The 18,666-nt window shown below is 38.5% G+C and overlaps 1 protein-coding gene and 1 long non-coding RNA gene across 2 annotated transcripts in view; one reads left to right on the top strand and one right to left on the bottom strand.

Moving 5' to 3' along the window:
- Positions 1 to 18,666, top strand: part of LOC126699737 (phospholipase SGR2-like) — a 119,847-nt gene that overhangs the window by 79,036 nt on the left and 22,145 nt on the right. Inside the window, exons 5-6 of the mRNA XM_050397709.1 lie at positions 3,398 to 3,501; positions 4,242 to 4,288. Coding sequence (XP_050253666.1) covers positions 3,398 to 3,501; positions 4,242 to 4,288 — 151 coding nt within the window. The remainder of the gene's footprint in view (positions 1 to 3,397; positions 3,502 to 4,241; positions 4,289 to 18,666) is intronic.
- On the bottom strand, positions 1,844 to 3,131 carry LOC126700198 (uncharacterized). Its single transcript, XR_007647075.1, has 2 exons — positions 2,363 to 3,131; positions 1,844 to 2,169 (listed from the first exon to the last, which is right to left on the bottom strand). It is a non-coding gene; the product is annotated as an uncharacterized LOC126700198 (long non-coding RNA).

Genomic DNA, 18,666 nt, shown 5'->3' with positions numbered 1-18,666 from the left:
TGATGTGTCGCAAAATTTGCAAAATATTTATATTAATTTTTTACATTTGACATTGTTTTGAAATTATTTGAGAATCTAAACTTTTTTGTTTTTTTTTGAAAATTTTTCTTTTTTCATCCCTTAAAACATTGTTCTTAAAACGCGATTTCAACTTGGACAAAATTTAAGTAAAATTTGTATTATCAAAATACGATTTTAACATTTAAAATTGTATTTCTTAAACACAAAATTTAAAAACAATCTAGATTCTTGAATAGTTTCAAGAATCTACTTGAAATTGTAAGCACAATCTGAAATACACCAATATCCCAAGCAAACTCCATAGCATCCAAACATCCAATTAATATGGTTGTTCATGTACAGTGTTTCTATGCGCCTTAGCAGCAATTTAGTGCCTTTAACATCACCTGTTACAGGTAGCAACCACCGCAAAGCTGGTTCCCCATGTCCTCCGTCTGGACTTTTAGGGCCATCACCAAGACAAGACTCATTTCAGTGAAACCATAACTTCCAAGATGTGGTAAAGAAAAAATCAATCTGCTAGAATGTTAATTAAATGATTAAATGCATCTTTCTTAACAGTTTTAAGTTTTAAAAATAATTGGTAATTTGTCATGATATCAGAGTAGGTAGTCATGAAAAATGCTCAAGATCAGACCCATGCAAAGCTGTAGCCAACAAAAATATATTTCGAGGAAAACAAGAAGGAAAGCATATTTGTAAGCAAAGAGAAGGGACATCTTACTTCTTACTATCAAAATGATTACCAAAAGAGAAAGAGATGCATCTGGTAGAGGAGAAAAACTACAAAAAGCAGCTGTTATATTAGCATATGCAAAGGCAACACTGAATAACAAAATAATAACTTGAGTCATAACTAAGAGTACGATTACAAATTCAAATAGATATTGCTAACTTAGGTAACACAAAAGTATCAAGTTGCAGTTCTGATCACATATTAGAAGACTGAAACAAAATTGTTCCAACATGTATTAGTTTGATATTATGACTATGAGCACTAATTTCTCTTCATGAACAGACAACCTAACAATGAGGAATGTAATAAAAATACAGTTTAAAACAACATATTTGCTACACAAAAGAAGAATTGGAAAAAAAAAAAACACAGGAAAAAAAGGGAAATCTCATTAAGAATTTATATGTAAGTCAAAGATTTTTAACGAGGACTCGAGAACCATAGGTTAATGGTCAAAGATGCATTAATAAAGGGAAACCAATTAAACTATGATTATACTAATCAAAAAAATAAAATAAGCCTTAATCAGATCTCATTTATACAGGAATTGCAAACTAAAGAGCATACGGTGTAAAACTAAAACAGAAACTGGGAACCTTCTTATTTTTTCCTCAACTTGAGACAACCACTATTTCATCATTTTCAAGCATGGGTACAGAAATGGAAGGGGATTGCTCATCTACTGTCTAGTAGTTTGTACATCTACAGGGTACTAAGGTTAAGAGACGATGCAAAAAGAAAGTATGACTAAGATCGTCTACCCACAAAGTAGGCACTAGTCCAGTAGCCCCCCCTACACATTCTCCTAAATTAAAAACAACCATGACTCAGCTTTGGGAGGGGAATACCTGTGAGGAAAGTATGAGGGACAACATGTATAAAGTTGGGAAATTTATTTCTGAACTCAAATGTTGCTTCTCAAATGGATGGAAGCATGTACAAGGGAATCAACAAAAAGATACAGTAAGCATGTACCAAGCTGTTATTAATCAAAGTTTTCCATGATGACTAGATCTCAAATTATACAAGAAGCAAAGTAAGCATTTGGAAGTTTGAAACACAGATATTTATATATATAAAAATATGGAGCAAATATGTAGCTTATTAAAACAGACCAATACATGTTCCAAATCACAAATAAGACATCATATCCAAACCAAGTCTAAGAAACCTCTGTACGTACAATTGAAAATCATATGCATGAAAGACGTAATGAAAAATCCAGCGAAAGTCTTGGGGTTACATAAGTCACCATCTTGTATCTTCCAATCACACAACGTCCACCGAGGACTTTCCTCAAACATATGGTAGGCTTTACAAACCCACACAGCATTAAGAGTCAGACCCAGAAACTAATTCTATCTGTTTTGAGGAACTTGGTGTGCATATGCCAAGATGGTAGCTAAAACAAACTACAAGCAATCAAGCAGTAGAAAGCATTAGTGAGCCTGATTCTATGGTAACACAGAAAAAAAAAAAAAACAGAGATACGGTAAAGTAAAATCAATCATTAGAAAAGATTATTTATTTTTCAAGTCAGAAAACATTAGTTCCATTTCAAAGTGAATTAATAATATAATATAACATATAGACATGAGAAGCTACCTTCATTAAACATTCCGAATTACTACCAGATTTAGATCATTGGGATGTGCTGCACCTTTGGAAAATCCACGGTTCCTTCTCCTTCAATGCGATTTTAAAGTTCCATTAAGACAGATGCCAAAACCAGTTCTTGGAGATTTTGAAGGTATTCAATGCCCTTGGGCACTGTGTTTAACTCCATGCAGCTGATAATATCTAGGGATTTCAGATTGGGCATCACCCCCTTTTCTATTATTATCTCATTCAATTGAGGGAAATTACGAATTCTTAAACTTGTAAGCTTAAGAAAGCCTGTACTGAAGCATAGCTGTTTTCCAACATAGGCATTCTTTCATTTCCTCTCCTCCATCATGTACAACACCAAACTTTTCTTTGATTGATATTGACAGAGCAAGCTCCCGTAGAAGATCATGCATTTTACATCTCTTTGGCCTTCCAAATTCATTCCTCTCTACAACTTGAAGCATATTCCGGAAAGTGAGTTCTACAAGATAGCTATCTGCTACTTCTTCTGCAGTGGACCCTTTTACTTGTTCTACAAATCCTTCTACCATCCATAGTTTAATGAGCCTTTTTTTTCGAATCTCAAAGTACTCACAGTTTGCCAATCCAGAAGCATGGATAGCCTTGAAGGTAACATAATCTTTCACCCTTCTGTTTTGCATTACTTTTCCTGTTTCCCCCCTTTCATTGTTACTTCATATTCTCCTCCTTCTGTTCATAAAGGTAAGGAGGATTGGGGGAATATATCTTAACAGAGTGGTCCTCTTCCAAGTCCCCTGCTTTTTTTACAAATAAGAAACAAGAAAAACAGTGAAAAATAAATCAAACTGTTGCCCCATGACCAAAAAATAATTTTGATACTATAATCCAGCTCCACTGGGTGGTGACTCAAACTAATCGGTATTTATTATGGAAATCCATTTTTTGCTATTTAAGCCTATCTACGGTTGTGTGGAGAAGTATTTTAATCAATCTTATATTCTTTGATCTATATTATTAATACGTGTAAAAATTCTAATGTTTATATTGCAGAAGAGGGAGAGGATTCCCAAGAAAAAGAGGGGAGATCATATGGTTCTCTTATGATTCAGAGATTAACTGGAAGTGAAGAAGGACGGATTGATCACATGCTTCAAGTGCGTTGTTTTACCAATTTGATGCTAAATCGTACAACCATGTACATGGTCATGCACATGCACACACTGATACTGCACATATATTTCTAATGATAACTAGGATTAGCATCTTGCATTTGTTACTTGTTAGAAGTCATTAAAAATGGATAAGGTAGTACCAGTTCAACATAGAAGGACCTAATCTGATCATTGGAGCAGCTTTCTTGCTAGATTCTTTGTATGTATCCCCACCTTGTTGCATGCTAATCTTAAAACAAGGATATGGACATGGTGCTGTGTACCCAGCTCATGTAGGTCTTGGACATGGCAGAATTAAGATAAATGCCATGATGTGAATGTTAAGAGGGTTCAGATGGATGACTCACAACATAAGGAAAATCAAATGAGGAGTTGAGATATTGATGCAAAGATTGGCATTGCATCAATCAAGGATAAGATGCGGGAGTCACCTCAGATGGCTCATTATGTGTAATGAAGATCTACAGATACACTAGTTTAAAAAAGTTGATACAAGTGGAAGGAGTGTTAAGAGTAAGCCGGTAAGGGCATTAAAAAAAATACGTGGGTAGTAGTAAGAAGATTTCCAAAGAGTTAGCGAAGAACACAACTTTTGAAGTGTTGAAGTGGAAAAAGACTCATGTAATTGATATCAATGTTGTGATTAAGATTAAGTTGAACTTGAGTTGTATTTGCATGTTGAAATATGTTTTTCCAATAATAGTTTGATGTTGTTCGTGCAGGATAAAACATTTGAGCATCCATACTTACAAGCCCTTGGAGCACATACGTAAGTACCCGCTTTCTACTTTCTTAAAAAAGTCATTTTATACATAATTTTGGCAAGTACTCACTATCTACATTGTGTGCAACTATTATCATCGCCTTCCATCATTAACTTCTCGTTTGAACATTTGGCACAAAATGTTTATGCAATTAGCATGTAATGATTAATGTATCTGATCCCACCAAACCATGTTTAAGCAACAACTATCACTATGATTCTTCTTATGTGTTTACATTTATTGGCCTTTTTTTGCATTTTTTCAAGCTATCCTATTTGGTTCTTATCTAATAATCTGTTTCTGGTTAGTTCTTATCTAATAATCTGTTTCTGCTAACCATAAGGTTTTCACAATGTCAATGATTACTATATACTTGCAGTTGCTAAAAAGTTTTTCTTTTTTCGTTTCTCTTTCTTATTCTTACACCACAGGAGGGTTAAAACATTTTTAACAAAATGTTAGATTGAGTTTAGGATATTTATGTTCTCAAAACTTCTTTTTCATCTGTTCATAATCATTTGATAAATTGCACTAATCTTTTTCATTTGTTTGTAATTGTTAAATTACCGATTATTCCAAAAGCTTAAGCTATTAGCATATGGTAAATTTAATCATTTAACTATAAACTTCTAACACTCCCCCTCACGTGTGGGCTGAAACTATCTTTTAAAAGGTGAGGCCCAACACGTGGGAATTTAAATCAGAGGTAGAATGGAGGAGACAAGGATCAAACTTAGGACCTCTTCCTTTGATGTCATGTTAAATTATCGTTGTCCCAAAAGCTTAAGCTATTAGGATATGGTAAATTTAATCATTTAACCATATACTTCTAACAATAATCTTGTTTATGACTAAGAAACTGAATTAATAACATAACTATAAAGAACAGATGTAGCACCAGCTTGAATTAATAACATACGTACAACAACAAAATTTGTAGGCAACAAAAATTGTCACAAATCCATAATTTTAGTCAGAAAGAAAGAGATTAAGTTGCAGAAATGGAGAAAAAGATTAGGGAAAATTACATTTTACACCATATATTTTGGGGGTTCTTTCAAATATAACCCAATAATTAATGTGGTTCCAAAATAAATCTTATAATTTCTAAAGTTTCAATTAAAATCGTGAAGTTTAAGACTGTTAGAAATTAAACCTTATAGTTTTGTTAGTTTCAAACTCTGGACTTTTAAGATCGTATCACTTTAAACTCTGGGCGTTTTGAGTTTGATTGTGGGGTTTAAAAATTTAACAGTTTTCTTCTCCTTTATCCCCATTCTCTGTAGTGGGGAATATAATAATAGACAAGTAACTTGAGCGTGCATGTTGTGTTGCTTTTGTACATTGATCTTCTTTTAATTTGTGAATCTTGGCATACATAAACTATTGGAGGGATCATGATACCGCACTTTTCATATTAAAACACTTGTATCAAGATATACCTGAAGACCCCAACTCACCTGCGGAATCTAGTGGGGGCAACTCAAAAGAAGAAAGTGGTTCCATAGGTTGGTTTGATCAAAGAGAGACTGTTGATGAAGAACTTCCATTAACATTCTCTGACACAGTTATGGTTAGAAATTTTTCAAGAAAAGCCAAGAAGATTTGGAAGAAGCGCTGATGATAGTAGCAGTATTTGAATTCTTGCTGCATGCCTTTAGATGCATCATGCTAGTGCAATTGATGACAATTGAAGCAATTTTTGTTATTATCATATCACTGCATTCTGGGCCAATTATCTCATATTTTTAACATTGTAGAAAAGTCCTGAAATTTATGATTGTGTCATGATGCGATGGGAATGCTAGTCAAAGTTACAATGAAAAGTATATGCCATTGTCCACACCAAGGCTCACCCTTGAAATGTTGTTTGAGAATGAGGGGAGTGGGTTAGTTGTGCTATGTAGCAGAGTAGTAGTTGGTTAAATGGAAGTATACTTGAAACTAATCCCTATGGGATTTAGGTGAAATCAAATGGACATATACAAAAAGTGTATAGTGTTGTTCAAAAAAACATGTAGACAGTGGCATACAATAGAATGATATAGAAAGGTGTTAATGGAACTCTCAATGGAACTCTCTCTCTCTCTCTCTCTCTCTCTCTCTCTCTCTCTCTCTCTCTCTCTCTCTCTCTCTCTGGGTGATGAGAATTGCAAAAGATGGTGTAAATTTGTAGCTTTATTGTATAAAAATACTCCTTTTGTGGTGATTTTTTGAGCTATCAAATGGAAAACTGTCGTGGTGTGTAACTTTAAAAGTCAATTCACTATATTGAAATACTATTTAATCATGTTGATATTTTTCTACAAGCCGGCAAATTGATAAATAAGGTTGAGCAAGTTGTTGCTTAAGATGATTGGCAACTAGTAGTGGTAGAAATCCTAGCTACGAACCCACCGAGGCCAATTTGTGCATTACAAAATCATGGCAAATAGATCAAGTCATGGGAATAACATCCATATAAATCCTAGCTACGAACCCACCTAGGCCGATTTGTGCATTACAAAATCATGGCAAAGAGATCAAGTCATGGGAATAACATCCATGGTTCAAATGAAAAAAAAAAGGTTTATTGTCATTCCAAAAATGTACTATTATAATGTTGTCAAACCCTCCAACATGGGCGTTATGTTATGTCCTGTACTTCATACTGACAAACTGAAAATCTTTTTGCACAATCTCCCCACTCTAGCTAACAGTAATAGTTAATACCTACACTTAATACAAACTCCCTTTTATCACTAAAAACATCCAGCTAATATTGATTGATATGTAAGGTTCATATTTAAAGCTTAGTGTGTGTTTGGCAAAAATTAAAAAGCCAACTTATTTTACTATTTAGCTTATTTTTGTTACTATTCATGGGTCTCACTGTACTATTTCAGCTAACTTTTATTTTTATCTACAGTACTTTTAGCAAAAAGTTTTCAGTTTCAGCAAAATAAACGGATCCCAAACAAACCTTTAAATACAATTCTTTAGATATTGTAAAATGTGTCATCTTCTTTTGATAACAATTAAATCTAACCATGTAACTTTTTCTCAAAAAATATTCAACTGTGTAACTTAGTCTTCTTGAAGAGACGGAAAAGCATAGTTCCCTAGTTTGAACATGGCGGAACATCTACATTGTCACGAAATCTTCATGCTCACACAGACTATGTTTTTGGCAAAACGTGTTCCACCCTTCCTTGAGAACATAAACCCTGGACTCCCAAAGTTTGAACATCATTGAGTGTTCCTTATCTTTTATGTCATACATAATGATAGGAATTCCATTATCAACATATTCGTTCTTGTTTAGCAATGATAAGAGAGTTTTTGACATCTAGTTTGTTCAGAGAGAGCTTGCTTTGGTCACACCTTACATAGCTGAATGCCAATTGCTTCTCAAAAGGCTTAGAGCATGCTCCTATGAGGCTGTTGAGGCATGGGAATGGTGGGAAATCTGTGGGCTTGCAGGAATAGGCTTTCATGGACAAGGTTAATAAACCATGGTTTTCTTTGGAAACATTGAATGGGTTCTGGCTTGCTAGTATTTGCTACATGTTGCTTATGCCTAATTCTTTGGTTTTTGATTTCATGCAAAGCTATGGCAAATTTCTCATCCAACAATTGGCATGCTTTATGTGAAGAAGAATCATGGCAGCTTTGTCTTCCTCATTGAATTTGTGAAGGAAGTCATTGCCATTAACATATCCACTCAACCTTATTTTCCCCATAATTTAATTTTAGTATCTAAGTTTATATGAGGAAAGGAGTACGTCTACAAGACTAATATAGTAATAGGATGAAAAATGGTTTAATAAAGTTAATGGCCAAAGATGCATTAATAAAGTTAATGGCCAAAGATGCATTAATAAAGTTAAAATAATAAGACTCTGATTATACTTAACCAAAAATAAATAAACCATAATCACATCTCATTTATATATGAATTGTGAACTAAAGAGCATAATGTGTAATACAGAAACTGGGAACCTTTTTTCCTATCTTGACACAAACACTTTTCATGCGCTAATACAGAAATGGAGGGGAAAAGCAACTTTTGGCTAATCGTTTGTGCGCGCCTACTGGGTACTAAGGTTAAGGGGATGCAAGAAGAAGGTTCAACCTCTGAGCATCTTCCTAGAAACAAGGCACTAGTGAATATGCTCCTCAAAACAACCACGTCTCAGCTTAAATATGAGGGAAATACCAGTATAAATCAGGAAATTTATTTCTGATCTTATATAATGCATCTCAAATGGATAGAAGTACGTACAGGGGTCTCAATGATAAAACACAGGCAGTGCGTACCAAGCTGATATGCAAGTACAGAAGATAGTCTAATATTCTGTCTAAAATTAGACCATAAATCTATAAACAGTGTGTAACACAAACAATGTGAACACTAAGCAATCGAACATCCTATTATCAATGTAAAGGAAAAAAGCTATTGGAACAGATAGTCAAATCTGTTAACAAGGATGCCAAACCTGGAGTTGAAGGCTCCAACTGTGATTCTATCCAATATCAAGTATTATGATGTAACTGGGACATGAAGGAATCTGTCCAGCTCAAGAATGTTCAAAGATAGTTGGTTGAGGTTGATGATTGCCTCAAGTGCTGCTCTGTGTTGAAAGCAGTTGGTGTTAATTAGGCCCTAAGATGTTTCCAATCTGGTGGAACTGTCATTGGCAGATCCTAGAAACTACCCCTGTTTATAGCCTGGCTTTAATAGTTTTGGTGTCAAATTGTTAGTCTTGTTGATTTGTAGGCTAGCAATCTCAGTTAGGTGGTCTATGAAGGATTTTTTGTGCGTATCAGAGTGGTTGTACTCTGCTAGCTGTGAGCTTTTGCTATTTATTTGTAACGTGTTTATTCATCAAAAAATTTTCTTAAAAAAAGAGAAAAAAAACCCTACTATATTAATTAAAGTTTCTCATTATGAGTAGTTCTCAGATACAAGAAGCTAAAAAGCACTCAGAAACACGAATATATATATATATATATATATAAACAAATCATGGGCTAACACGTGGCTTATTAAAACAAACACATGTTCCACACACCACAAATAGATATCATAACCCAACCAAATCTAAGAAACCATTGTTCATACAATTGAATGTTGCAAGCTCAAAAATAATCGACACGCATGAAAGACATAATGAAAAATCCAAAAAACTAAAGTCTTGGGGTACATAAGTCACCCATCTTGTATCTTCCAATCAGACAACCTCCACAGAGGACTTTCCTCGAATATATGGTGGGCTTGACATACCCACATACAGAACACACTCACAAACACACTAACAATCAGGGATGCACACCTAAATACATATATAAACACAGCATTATGGGTCAGACCCAAAAACTAATTTGATCTATTTCAAGGAAATTGAAATAGATCAACAAACTACAATAAATCTAGCAGTAGAAAGCATTAGTGGGCCTGATTCTCCCACGGGTAAAACCAAAAAACAAAGATTCAGTAAAGTCAAATTAATCATTAGAAAATATTACTAATTCATCGTGTCCGAAAGCATTAGTTCCAAAACCATAAACCATTTCAAAGTGAATTAATGCATGCTCCAATGAGGCCGTTGAGGCGTGGCAATGGTGGAAAATACGGGGGCTTGTAAGCATAGGCTTTCATGGACAGGCTTAATAACTTTTGTTTTCCTGGAAAACATTGAATGGGTCATGGCTTGCTATATTTGCTACATGCTGGTTATGCCTAATTCTTTGGTTTTTGATTTCATGCAAAGCTATGGCAAATTTCTCATCCAGCTTGGCATGCTTTATGTGAAGAAGAATCATGGCGGCTCTGTCTTCCTGGTTGAATTTGTCAAGGAAGTCATTGCCATTAACATTTCCACTCAAACTTCTTTTCCCCATAATTTAATCTCAGTATGGAAGTTTATATGAGGAAAGGAGTACATCTAGAAGACTACAAGAGTGTAATATAGACTATATAGTAATGAGATGTAATGCTTTGAAGCATAAGCAGTGGCAGCACATAATTCCTTAATGGCTTGGCGCACCCACTCTCAGGGTAATGAAAAAGGGTTCCTCACTTCCATTCAATTCGTGGGTTCACTATTATATTAAAAAAAAAAAAATTTGTGGGTTCACGAAAAGTATTATTATCATAAATGAGAACGGAGTAGGGGTTTTGGGTATTTTTCAATCCAACATAAATTTCACATATTGAGAAATCTCCAAACCTAACTAAACTCATGGACCATAGTAGTTCTAAAAAAAATTGGTTTTCATTCTACAATTTAAGCCCACTTTCAAATAAAGAATTACAATTTCATCTAAACTAGTTACAAAAATCAAAATAATTTAAAAAAACAAATTTAAACTAAATATGTTTTTTTAACTATTAACAGCATGGATTGGATTTACTTGGACTGAAATTTTTTGCCAACTCAAAGCTGATCCAACCCAAGTTTTTAACTAAAAAGCCCAACCCAACCCTTCAACCCATAAAATACCAACCCTAGGCGTTGGTTTAGATTGGGTTGGATTGGGTTCATAGAGTTGGTGGATTTAATCTACACACACATCAAAGAAAAATGAACAGAAGAACTACAAAACTCACTAGAACAATAGAAAACAATTAATAGGGATGTTAATCGTTTGCCCAAGCTAAATTATATACAACACAGAGAAGAGGAGCAAATTCCACCATTGAACCAGTAATAATCTTCTAATAACTTTGCCACTAAGGCATCTTAGAGTTCAAAATTTTTAATTTATTACAAACAATTTAGAAAGAAAGTCTTAGAGTATTAATTTATTGAACAATTAAACAAAATATGCAAATGATACTTAGAATTGGAACTCCAAACAAAACAGGATCCTTTTGAAGCAAACAAGGCAAACTCATAATCTTCAGCATGATTCTGCCACTAGTAAAACAAAAAAATAGAGATATGGTACATTTTGTCAAGGTTCACTCATAAAAACTTATGCTATTATGAAGTGGACTAACAATGTATATATCTAGCATTTCATATACATATATAAACTTTTTAGTAAAACTTATATATATAAATAATACGAGCTAACATGTGGCTTATTAAAACAGACAAAATCATTTCCAAATCATGAATAAGACATCATAACCAAACCAAAACTAAGAAACCTCTGCACACACAGTTGAAAATTATCAAAGATTTGGATTATTGACATGCATGAAGGACACATAATGAAAAATCCAAAAAAAGTTGGGGTTACATAAGTCACCATCTTGTATCTCTCCCAATCACACATCATTCATAGAGGACTTTCTTGGCACACATGGCAGGCATTGCCCACATACAGAACATGCCTACAAACACACATTCATACATGCGCACACCAAAATACATATAAAACATAGTATTTTGAGAGAGGACCTAGAAGCTAATTCATTCTATTTCAAGAAACTTGATGTGTTTATGCCAAGATGGAAACTAAATCAAACTCCAAGCAATCAAGCAATAGCAAGCATTGTTGGGAATGCTTACTTATTGATAAGTAGGGGTGTTTGTGGTACGATACGGTTTAGCTAAAACCATAATTGCAATGCACCTCATTTTTGCGGTTACATGTGTGGTGCGGTGTGGTTTAGAGTTTAGCCAAAACCATAACTGCACCACACCTCATTTTTGTGATTACATGTGCGGTGAGGTGTATAAGAATCGGTTTGAACGGTTTGAAGCCAGTCAAATTTTCAAATTTTGGGTTTTTCATACCTAGCCCAAAACTAATTTTTTCCTTTGTTTTGGGCCAAGTTTTAAACTATTGAGCTAGTTTTTCTTTATTTTGAGTTGGCTTTCCTAATCAACACTTGTTGAGGTTATTAAACTTTTTTTTTTTAAAGCTAGGGTTATTAAATTATTGATAATATAATTAATATTAAAAAAATAAATATATTAATATATAGAGAGAGTGCGGAATGGTGTGGTTTTTGTGGTTTTCTTATTATAAAACCGCAAACTGTACCACACCATGCGGTGTAGTGCATTATTACTTGTGGTGTGGTGCGGTGCGGTTATGCCATTTTACGGGCGGTTTTTGCGGTTTGTGTGGTTTGTGCGATTTGGTGAACACCCCTATTGATTAGGATAATGCAGCACACCATCATGATAATGATAAAGCCCATCATTCAGATAGAGATAAAGGCAAATTGTAATCTGCTATGTAAATTATCGCTTATGTGTTTGTAATTACCAATTGGAAAAAACCATTCTTTATATATATATATATATATATATATATATATATTACATTAACTCCCTCAACCATTCACCAGGGGAGATTCATTTACTTTTTGTTCCTAAGAAGGTTGATGTTCCCGGAAATGTCCACCAGTGAGTCACGCGTTCCTCGTACGATCGCCAATGACACCTGCACAACGAAAAGGAATAACCTAGCGGAGCGTACCGGTGTGGTATCGGCCGAATACCCTCCGAAGGTCAAGTTAGAACTATTCTCACTGCTCTAGAGTGCTAGAGAGGGTAAAATTATGCGTACCTTGGGTCACGAGGGTGTTAAGGTTTTTATAGTAGCAAGGGTCATCCCCTTCATCCTTGGAATAGAAGTCTTTTCCTTATAGGAGTCCTTTTTGGGCGTATTTTTCGGGATCCTTTCCTTATAGGGGTTTCTTGAATATTCTGTAGCGTGGGAAGCAAGTCAATCCCTTACTTGTAGCATGGGAAGCAAGTCATATTACTTTGTCCGTCAGCCTCAATTCATTTCCTTCAGCTTTTAGACCGTCAGCTATTAAGACCGTCACACTTAGAGAGAAATCGTCGCTCCGTCTGCTTATGTATGGAAGGTCGCACAGAACCGTCGGTCTGAGGCCAGACTCCTTTTATCCTTATCAGTTGCCCCCTACTCTACATGTTCGACGCTTATAACCGTCAGCATGTTGAGTTATTTTTGAAAGAAAAAAAGAATTATGAATGCTTCCTCGAGCCGCGAGCTATTTAATGCAAGGTCACGTGGCGAGCGGTCGTTGGCCTCGTTTCTGGGCACGGACGTCACCTCGCATTCCGTGCGTTTTTCCCCTTATATAAATATCACTCTTTGCTTCATTTTGTCATTTTAACTTCGCAGATCTTTTAAGAGAGAAACCGTCGCTCTTACTCACGTGTTGCTCCGTCAGCTCTTACCAGTACCGTCACACTTTGTTTCATTTATTCAAGATCTATTTCACCTGTAAGTTCCTCTTCCTTTCTTTTTGCTTCCTTTTTATTTTATTTTTGCCCAAGAATTTCTTTTATTGAGAACGTCAGTCTAGGAACTTAGGGTGTATCCGTCACTTGTAGGTAGTCAGATGTCAAGTGACGCGTCGAGTAATCAGTCGTCAGTCCGCGACGGAGCGGGCTACGACGAAGTCTTTGGCTCAGGTCAAGAGTCCGACGGCTTTTTGGAGTCGTCAGGAAAAGAAGCGTCCACCCAATCCTTTAGTGTTGATGTAGAGGACCGTATTGAGGGAGTTAGGGGAAAGGTGTTAAGTGAGGTTGAGGTCGAGGGGATCGACGAGGAGGTTGTTGATGACGGGAACTGGGAGGAAGGTGACGAAGAGATCTATAGTGACGGAGCTAGGGATGACGGTAGCGAGGTTAGTAGTGACGGTAATGAGGATGAGGATGACGAAGAGTCCAGTGAGGGAACTTCAGGGAGTTCCGGAGGTAATCGTCCCTTCATCCTTCCAGAGGAGTGGGCCGTCAATAAATTTCTCCCCAAGATGAGCAACAGAGTTTTTTCTGAGTTGCGTATTCGCTTCCAGATCCCAGATCACATTCCCCTCCGTCTCCCTAAAAAGAATGAGAAGTGTTATACAGGGAGGACGGCTGATGTGGGGATGTATGATGCCATGTTCGCAGCTGGCCTTAGACTTCCACTGACGGCTTTACACCGTCAGCTGGCGGATTTCTTAGGATTGTCCGTCAGCCAAATCTCTCCGAATGCCTGGAGGATCTTTATTGGAGCTGAAGTTCTTTGGGGTCGCTTGAGTGGCGGGAACCGTCAACTTTCGATAGACGAGTTCTTTTACTGCTACCGACCTCAGCATAAAGTATCCGCCAAGGGGACATATCACTTTGCACCTCGTGAAAAGAACTTAAGATTAGTGTTTGATATGCTGGATTCGAATAGGAACTGGAAGAATAGATTTTTCTTCGTTAAAGGGACGGACTGGGTGTGTCGCCCAGATGAATGGGATAAATTGCCCGGGGGTTATTTTGATAACACCTGGGCTTATATTAAGGAGTCAGGTTGCCCCCGTCTCTTTCTTTTTACCGTCGCTTTTCATTTTTCATGAAATTTTAACCGTCTCTTTTCTTTTGTTCCAGCCGTCGCTCGTCCGGAGGTGTCTAACGAACAAAGAGAATTCATCCGTCGGATACTCACCATCCCACTTGAGCAACGTAAGTGCAGGGATTTAATAACCCTAGACACTCTACATTTGTATTGTGGTGGTCCTGAGCCGACGGTCGAAGCCCGGAAGTTGGAAGAATTTTCAAGAAAGCGTAAGTAAATGTATTATTTTAATCCGTCGGTATTTTATTCCGTCTGCTATTATTTATCCGTCACCTTACTTCGTGCAGAGATGGAAGCTGCGAAGCAGAGGGTGAGGGCCGCTGCTGCCCGTAAGAAGGAGGAAGACAAGGCTAAGGGGAAAGAGGGAACGTCAACCCCTCATTCTTCTTTGAAGGGTCCGATCAAGAGAAAGGCTGACGGAAAGGATGATCCTCCTTCCAAGAAGGCAACCGTCAGCCCTCTGGACGTCCCTTCCAAGAAGTCGTCCCCCAAATCTGGCCATGGTGCTGGGAAAGGGGTGATGACCTCTTCTGGCCCCGTCATTGAGGGCCCCCGTTCCTTGTTGACTCACAAGGACTACGCCGTCGAGGGGGTGGAATCCCTTATTAAACAGACGGATCTGGATCCCTGTGCTCAGCTTGGCACGGAAGACCTCGGAGCGTCAGCCTTTTTCGATATTGCACGGGTATGTTTCCTACTTTAAACAAGTTAATCTTTTACCTTGCTTAATAGCTGACGGTTGTGTTATCTTCAGGCCCTGGTTCGTGTTAAAGCACTTCAAGATCGGTGCATGGCCAAAGAAGGCGTCGTTTCTCGGGTGAGGAGGCACAACTCCACCCTGATGGATCAGCAGGCGCAATACAAGGAGGCCGTCCGTGTCCTAAACACAGAGCTGAAGGATGTGAGGGAGAAATTAGGGGAAGCTGAGGGTCAGCAAAAGAAACTTGAGGAGGAGGTTGCGTCTCTGCGTGCGCAAGTGCTGACGGCTGGGACTGACGCAGTGGAGAAATTCAAGACCACCCAGTCTTTCATTGATTCCTGTGCTGACTATTACGGCACAGGTTTTGATGATTGTCTGAAGCAAGTAGCGTCAGCTTATCCGGAGCTGGATCTATCTAGGATCACCATGGATGCCTCCGTTCCAATGACTCCGGCTGCTGACAGAGATGACGAACCCCTCAGTTTGGATTTTTTGCTTAACGATGCTGGGGTCGTTTTGGCCCAGCCTGCTGGTCCTACTCCTGCTGAGTCTTCAGATCAGAATGCTAAGGATAAGGCTGACGGGGTCTCCAAGGACGTTCCTGCCGCTTAATCCTTTAATTGTAATTTCTGAACAATGTTTTTAAGTGCCCTTATGTTTGTTGGGCTTTTTACTTGTAACTCTATTTACTCCCCTTTGTCCGTCACTTTAAACATATACATTAATTCTGACTAATTTTAATGAGACCGTCATCTCTTTTTTATTTAGCCTTTTTCGATTAGCTCGTCATCTTTACAGGCTTGTTGGTTGGAGAGACTTATTTGTAAGTAGTCTCATTTTTTTTTGGTAAGACCGTCAACATTTTGACGTTCTATCATATAATATTTCCATCCATTGGATCGTCAGCTTTACAGTGTTGGCCTTTTCGGACCGTCACTCGCTTGGCCTTGGCCTCGTTAGTTTCTTGGGTATGTCCCATTAGATGGTCGTCGATTTTTTTTGGCTTTAGTTTTCCCGGATCATTATTTTCTTGGCTATTTTAGCCTTGATGTCTTTTGACACCTTTATTGATCCGTCAGTTTTTAAGGCCTGAGCCGTATGAAGATAGCTTCATCTATTGGACCGTCGGCTTCTTGGCCTTTTCGGACCGTCATTTCCTTGGCCATTTTGGCCTTGATGTCTTTTGACATTTTTATTGGTCCGTCAGTTTTTAAGGCCTGGGTCGTATGAAGATAGCTTCATCTATTGGACCGTCGGCTTCTTAGCCTTTTCGGACCGTTGTTTCCTTGGCCATTTCGGCCTTGATGTCTCTTGACACCTTCATTGGTCCGTCAGTCTTTTCTTTAGTCCGTGTGTTATGGACTTAGTCGATTTTGGGTTGCAAACTTAGTGGACCGTCGAAAAAACACACTTCAGTAATTTCTGAATAAAACTCCTCTTATTGCCATGCATTTAAATAAAAGTAATTAAAACCAAATTCTGCCCCTTGGGCTAAAAAGTATTGTTTGCGAAAAAACTAAAGTAAACAATAAATCCGAGGAGTTAAACTATAATTTGCTGAAAAATAAAAAGAGGTTGGTCTTCATGCTACCGCTCCTATTGGTAATACTTCCGCAGGTGTATGGCGTTCCACGGGTGTGGTAGCTTCTGTCCTTCCAATGTCTCTAGGTGGTAAGTACCTTTTCTCTGCCACGATGTAACTCGGTAAGGTCCTTCCCAGTTGGGGCCGAGTTTCCCTTGAGTAGGGTCCCTGGCGGCACCCATGACCTTTCTAAGAACAAGGTCTCCAACTTGGAAGTCTCTATGTCGGACTCGAGAGTTGTAGTGTTTGGCCATTCGGTCCTGGTACCTGGCGAGCCTTTGTTCTGCTGCTGCTCTGATCTCGTCCACTAAGTCGAGCTGTAGCCTCATAGCCTCGTCATTTTTGTTCTCATCATGATTGTGCACCCTGTAGCTTGTGAGTCCAACTTCGGCTGGGATAACTGCTTCGCCCCCGTACGTCAGTCGGAACGGTGTTTCTCCCGTGGGTGTCCTTGCCGTTGTCCTGTATGCCCATAGTATACTTGGCAACTCTTCGGGCCATATGCCCTTTGCCCCCTCAAGCCGAGTCTTGATGATCTTGAGCAAGGATCGGTTTGTGACTTCGACCTGTCCGTTAGCTTGAGGGTGGGCGGGGGAGGAGTAATGGTTCTTTATTCCCAGCTGTGAGCAAAAATCCCGGAAATGGTCGTTGTCAAACTGCCTCCCGTTGTCTGAGACAAAGACTCTAGGGATGCCGAACCTGCATATGATGCATCTCCAGACGAAGCTCCGTACGTTCTTCTCTGTAATTGTGGCTAAAGCTTCAGCTTCCACCCATTTCGTGAAATAGTCGATGCCTACTACCATGAATTTCAGCTGACGCACGGCTGTAGGGAATGGTCCCATAATATCTAATCCCCATTGTGCGAACGGCCACGGGGCCGTCATCGGGGTTAGCTCTTCGGTTGGTTGTCTAATGATATTGCTGAACCTTTGGCACTTGTCACAGGCCCTGACGTAGGCTTCGGCGTCCTTTTGCATAGTGGGCCAATAATAGCCTGCTCGCACAAGCTTGTGTACCAACGACCTGGACCCTGAGTGGTTTCCGCAGATTCCTTCATGTACTTCTCTCATGACGTAGTCTGCCTCTTCCGTACCCAAGCATCTCAGATACGGTCGGGAGAAACCTCTCTTATACAGGACGTCTTTTATCAGGACGAACCTCGCCGCCTGGACTTTAAGTTTCCTTGCGGCTTCCTTCTCGTCTGGTAAGACTCCGTCTTTTAAGTACGAAACTAACGGTGCTGCCCAGCTACTGTCGGAGCATATTTCCTGCATGTTGCTGAGATCTATTAGCGGGGAAAGCTGTACAAAAGAGAGTACATTACCAGGGATGACCATTTGTTCAGCTGAAGCGGCCTTTGCCAGACGGTCGGCTCTCTCGTTCTCTTCTCTGGGAATTTGGACGACTTTGGCTTCTAGGTCTCCCACCCTTGTTTTCACTTCGTCAAGGTACCTTTTCATCTTTTCGCCCTTGCAATCGTAGTCTCCGTTTATCTGGTTGGTGATGACCTGTGAATTGCAGTAGATGACTACCCTGACGGCTCCTGCTGCTTTGGCAAGGTCAAGCCCTGCTATTAGAGCCTCATACTCCGATTCATTGTTGGTGGCAGGGAAGTCGAAACGGACCATACATTCGATGGTGTCTCCTTCAGGCAATAGCAGCACGATGCCGGCCCCTGCGGCTTGCCTGTTGGACGATCCGTCCGTATGTATGCTCCATTGAGGGGACTCTGCTGCCCCCTTATCTTCCCCATGGGTGAACTCAGCTATAAAGTCGGCGACGATCTGTCCCTT

Source organism: Quercus robur, chromosome 9 (assembly GCF_932294415.1).
Source record: "Quercus robur chromosome 9, dhQueRobu3.1, whole genome shotgun sequence".
In the NCBI taxonomy this organism is placed as follows: Eukaryota; Viridiplantae; Streptophyta; class Magnoliopsida; order Fagales; family Fagaceae; genus Quercus; species Quercus robur.
The sequence above is the reverse complement of the archived record's forward strand: the minus strand, read 5'-3'. Positions and strand labels throughout refer to the sequence as shown.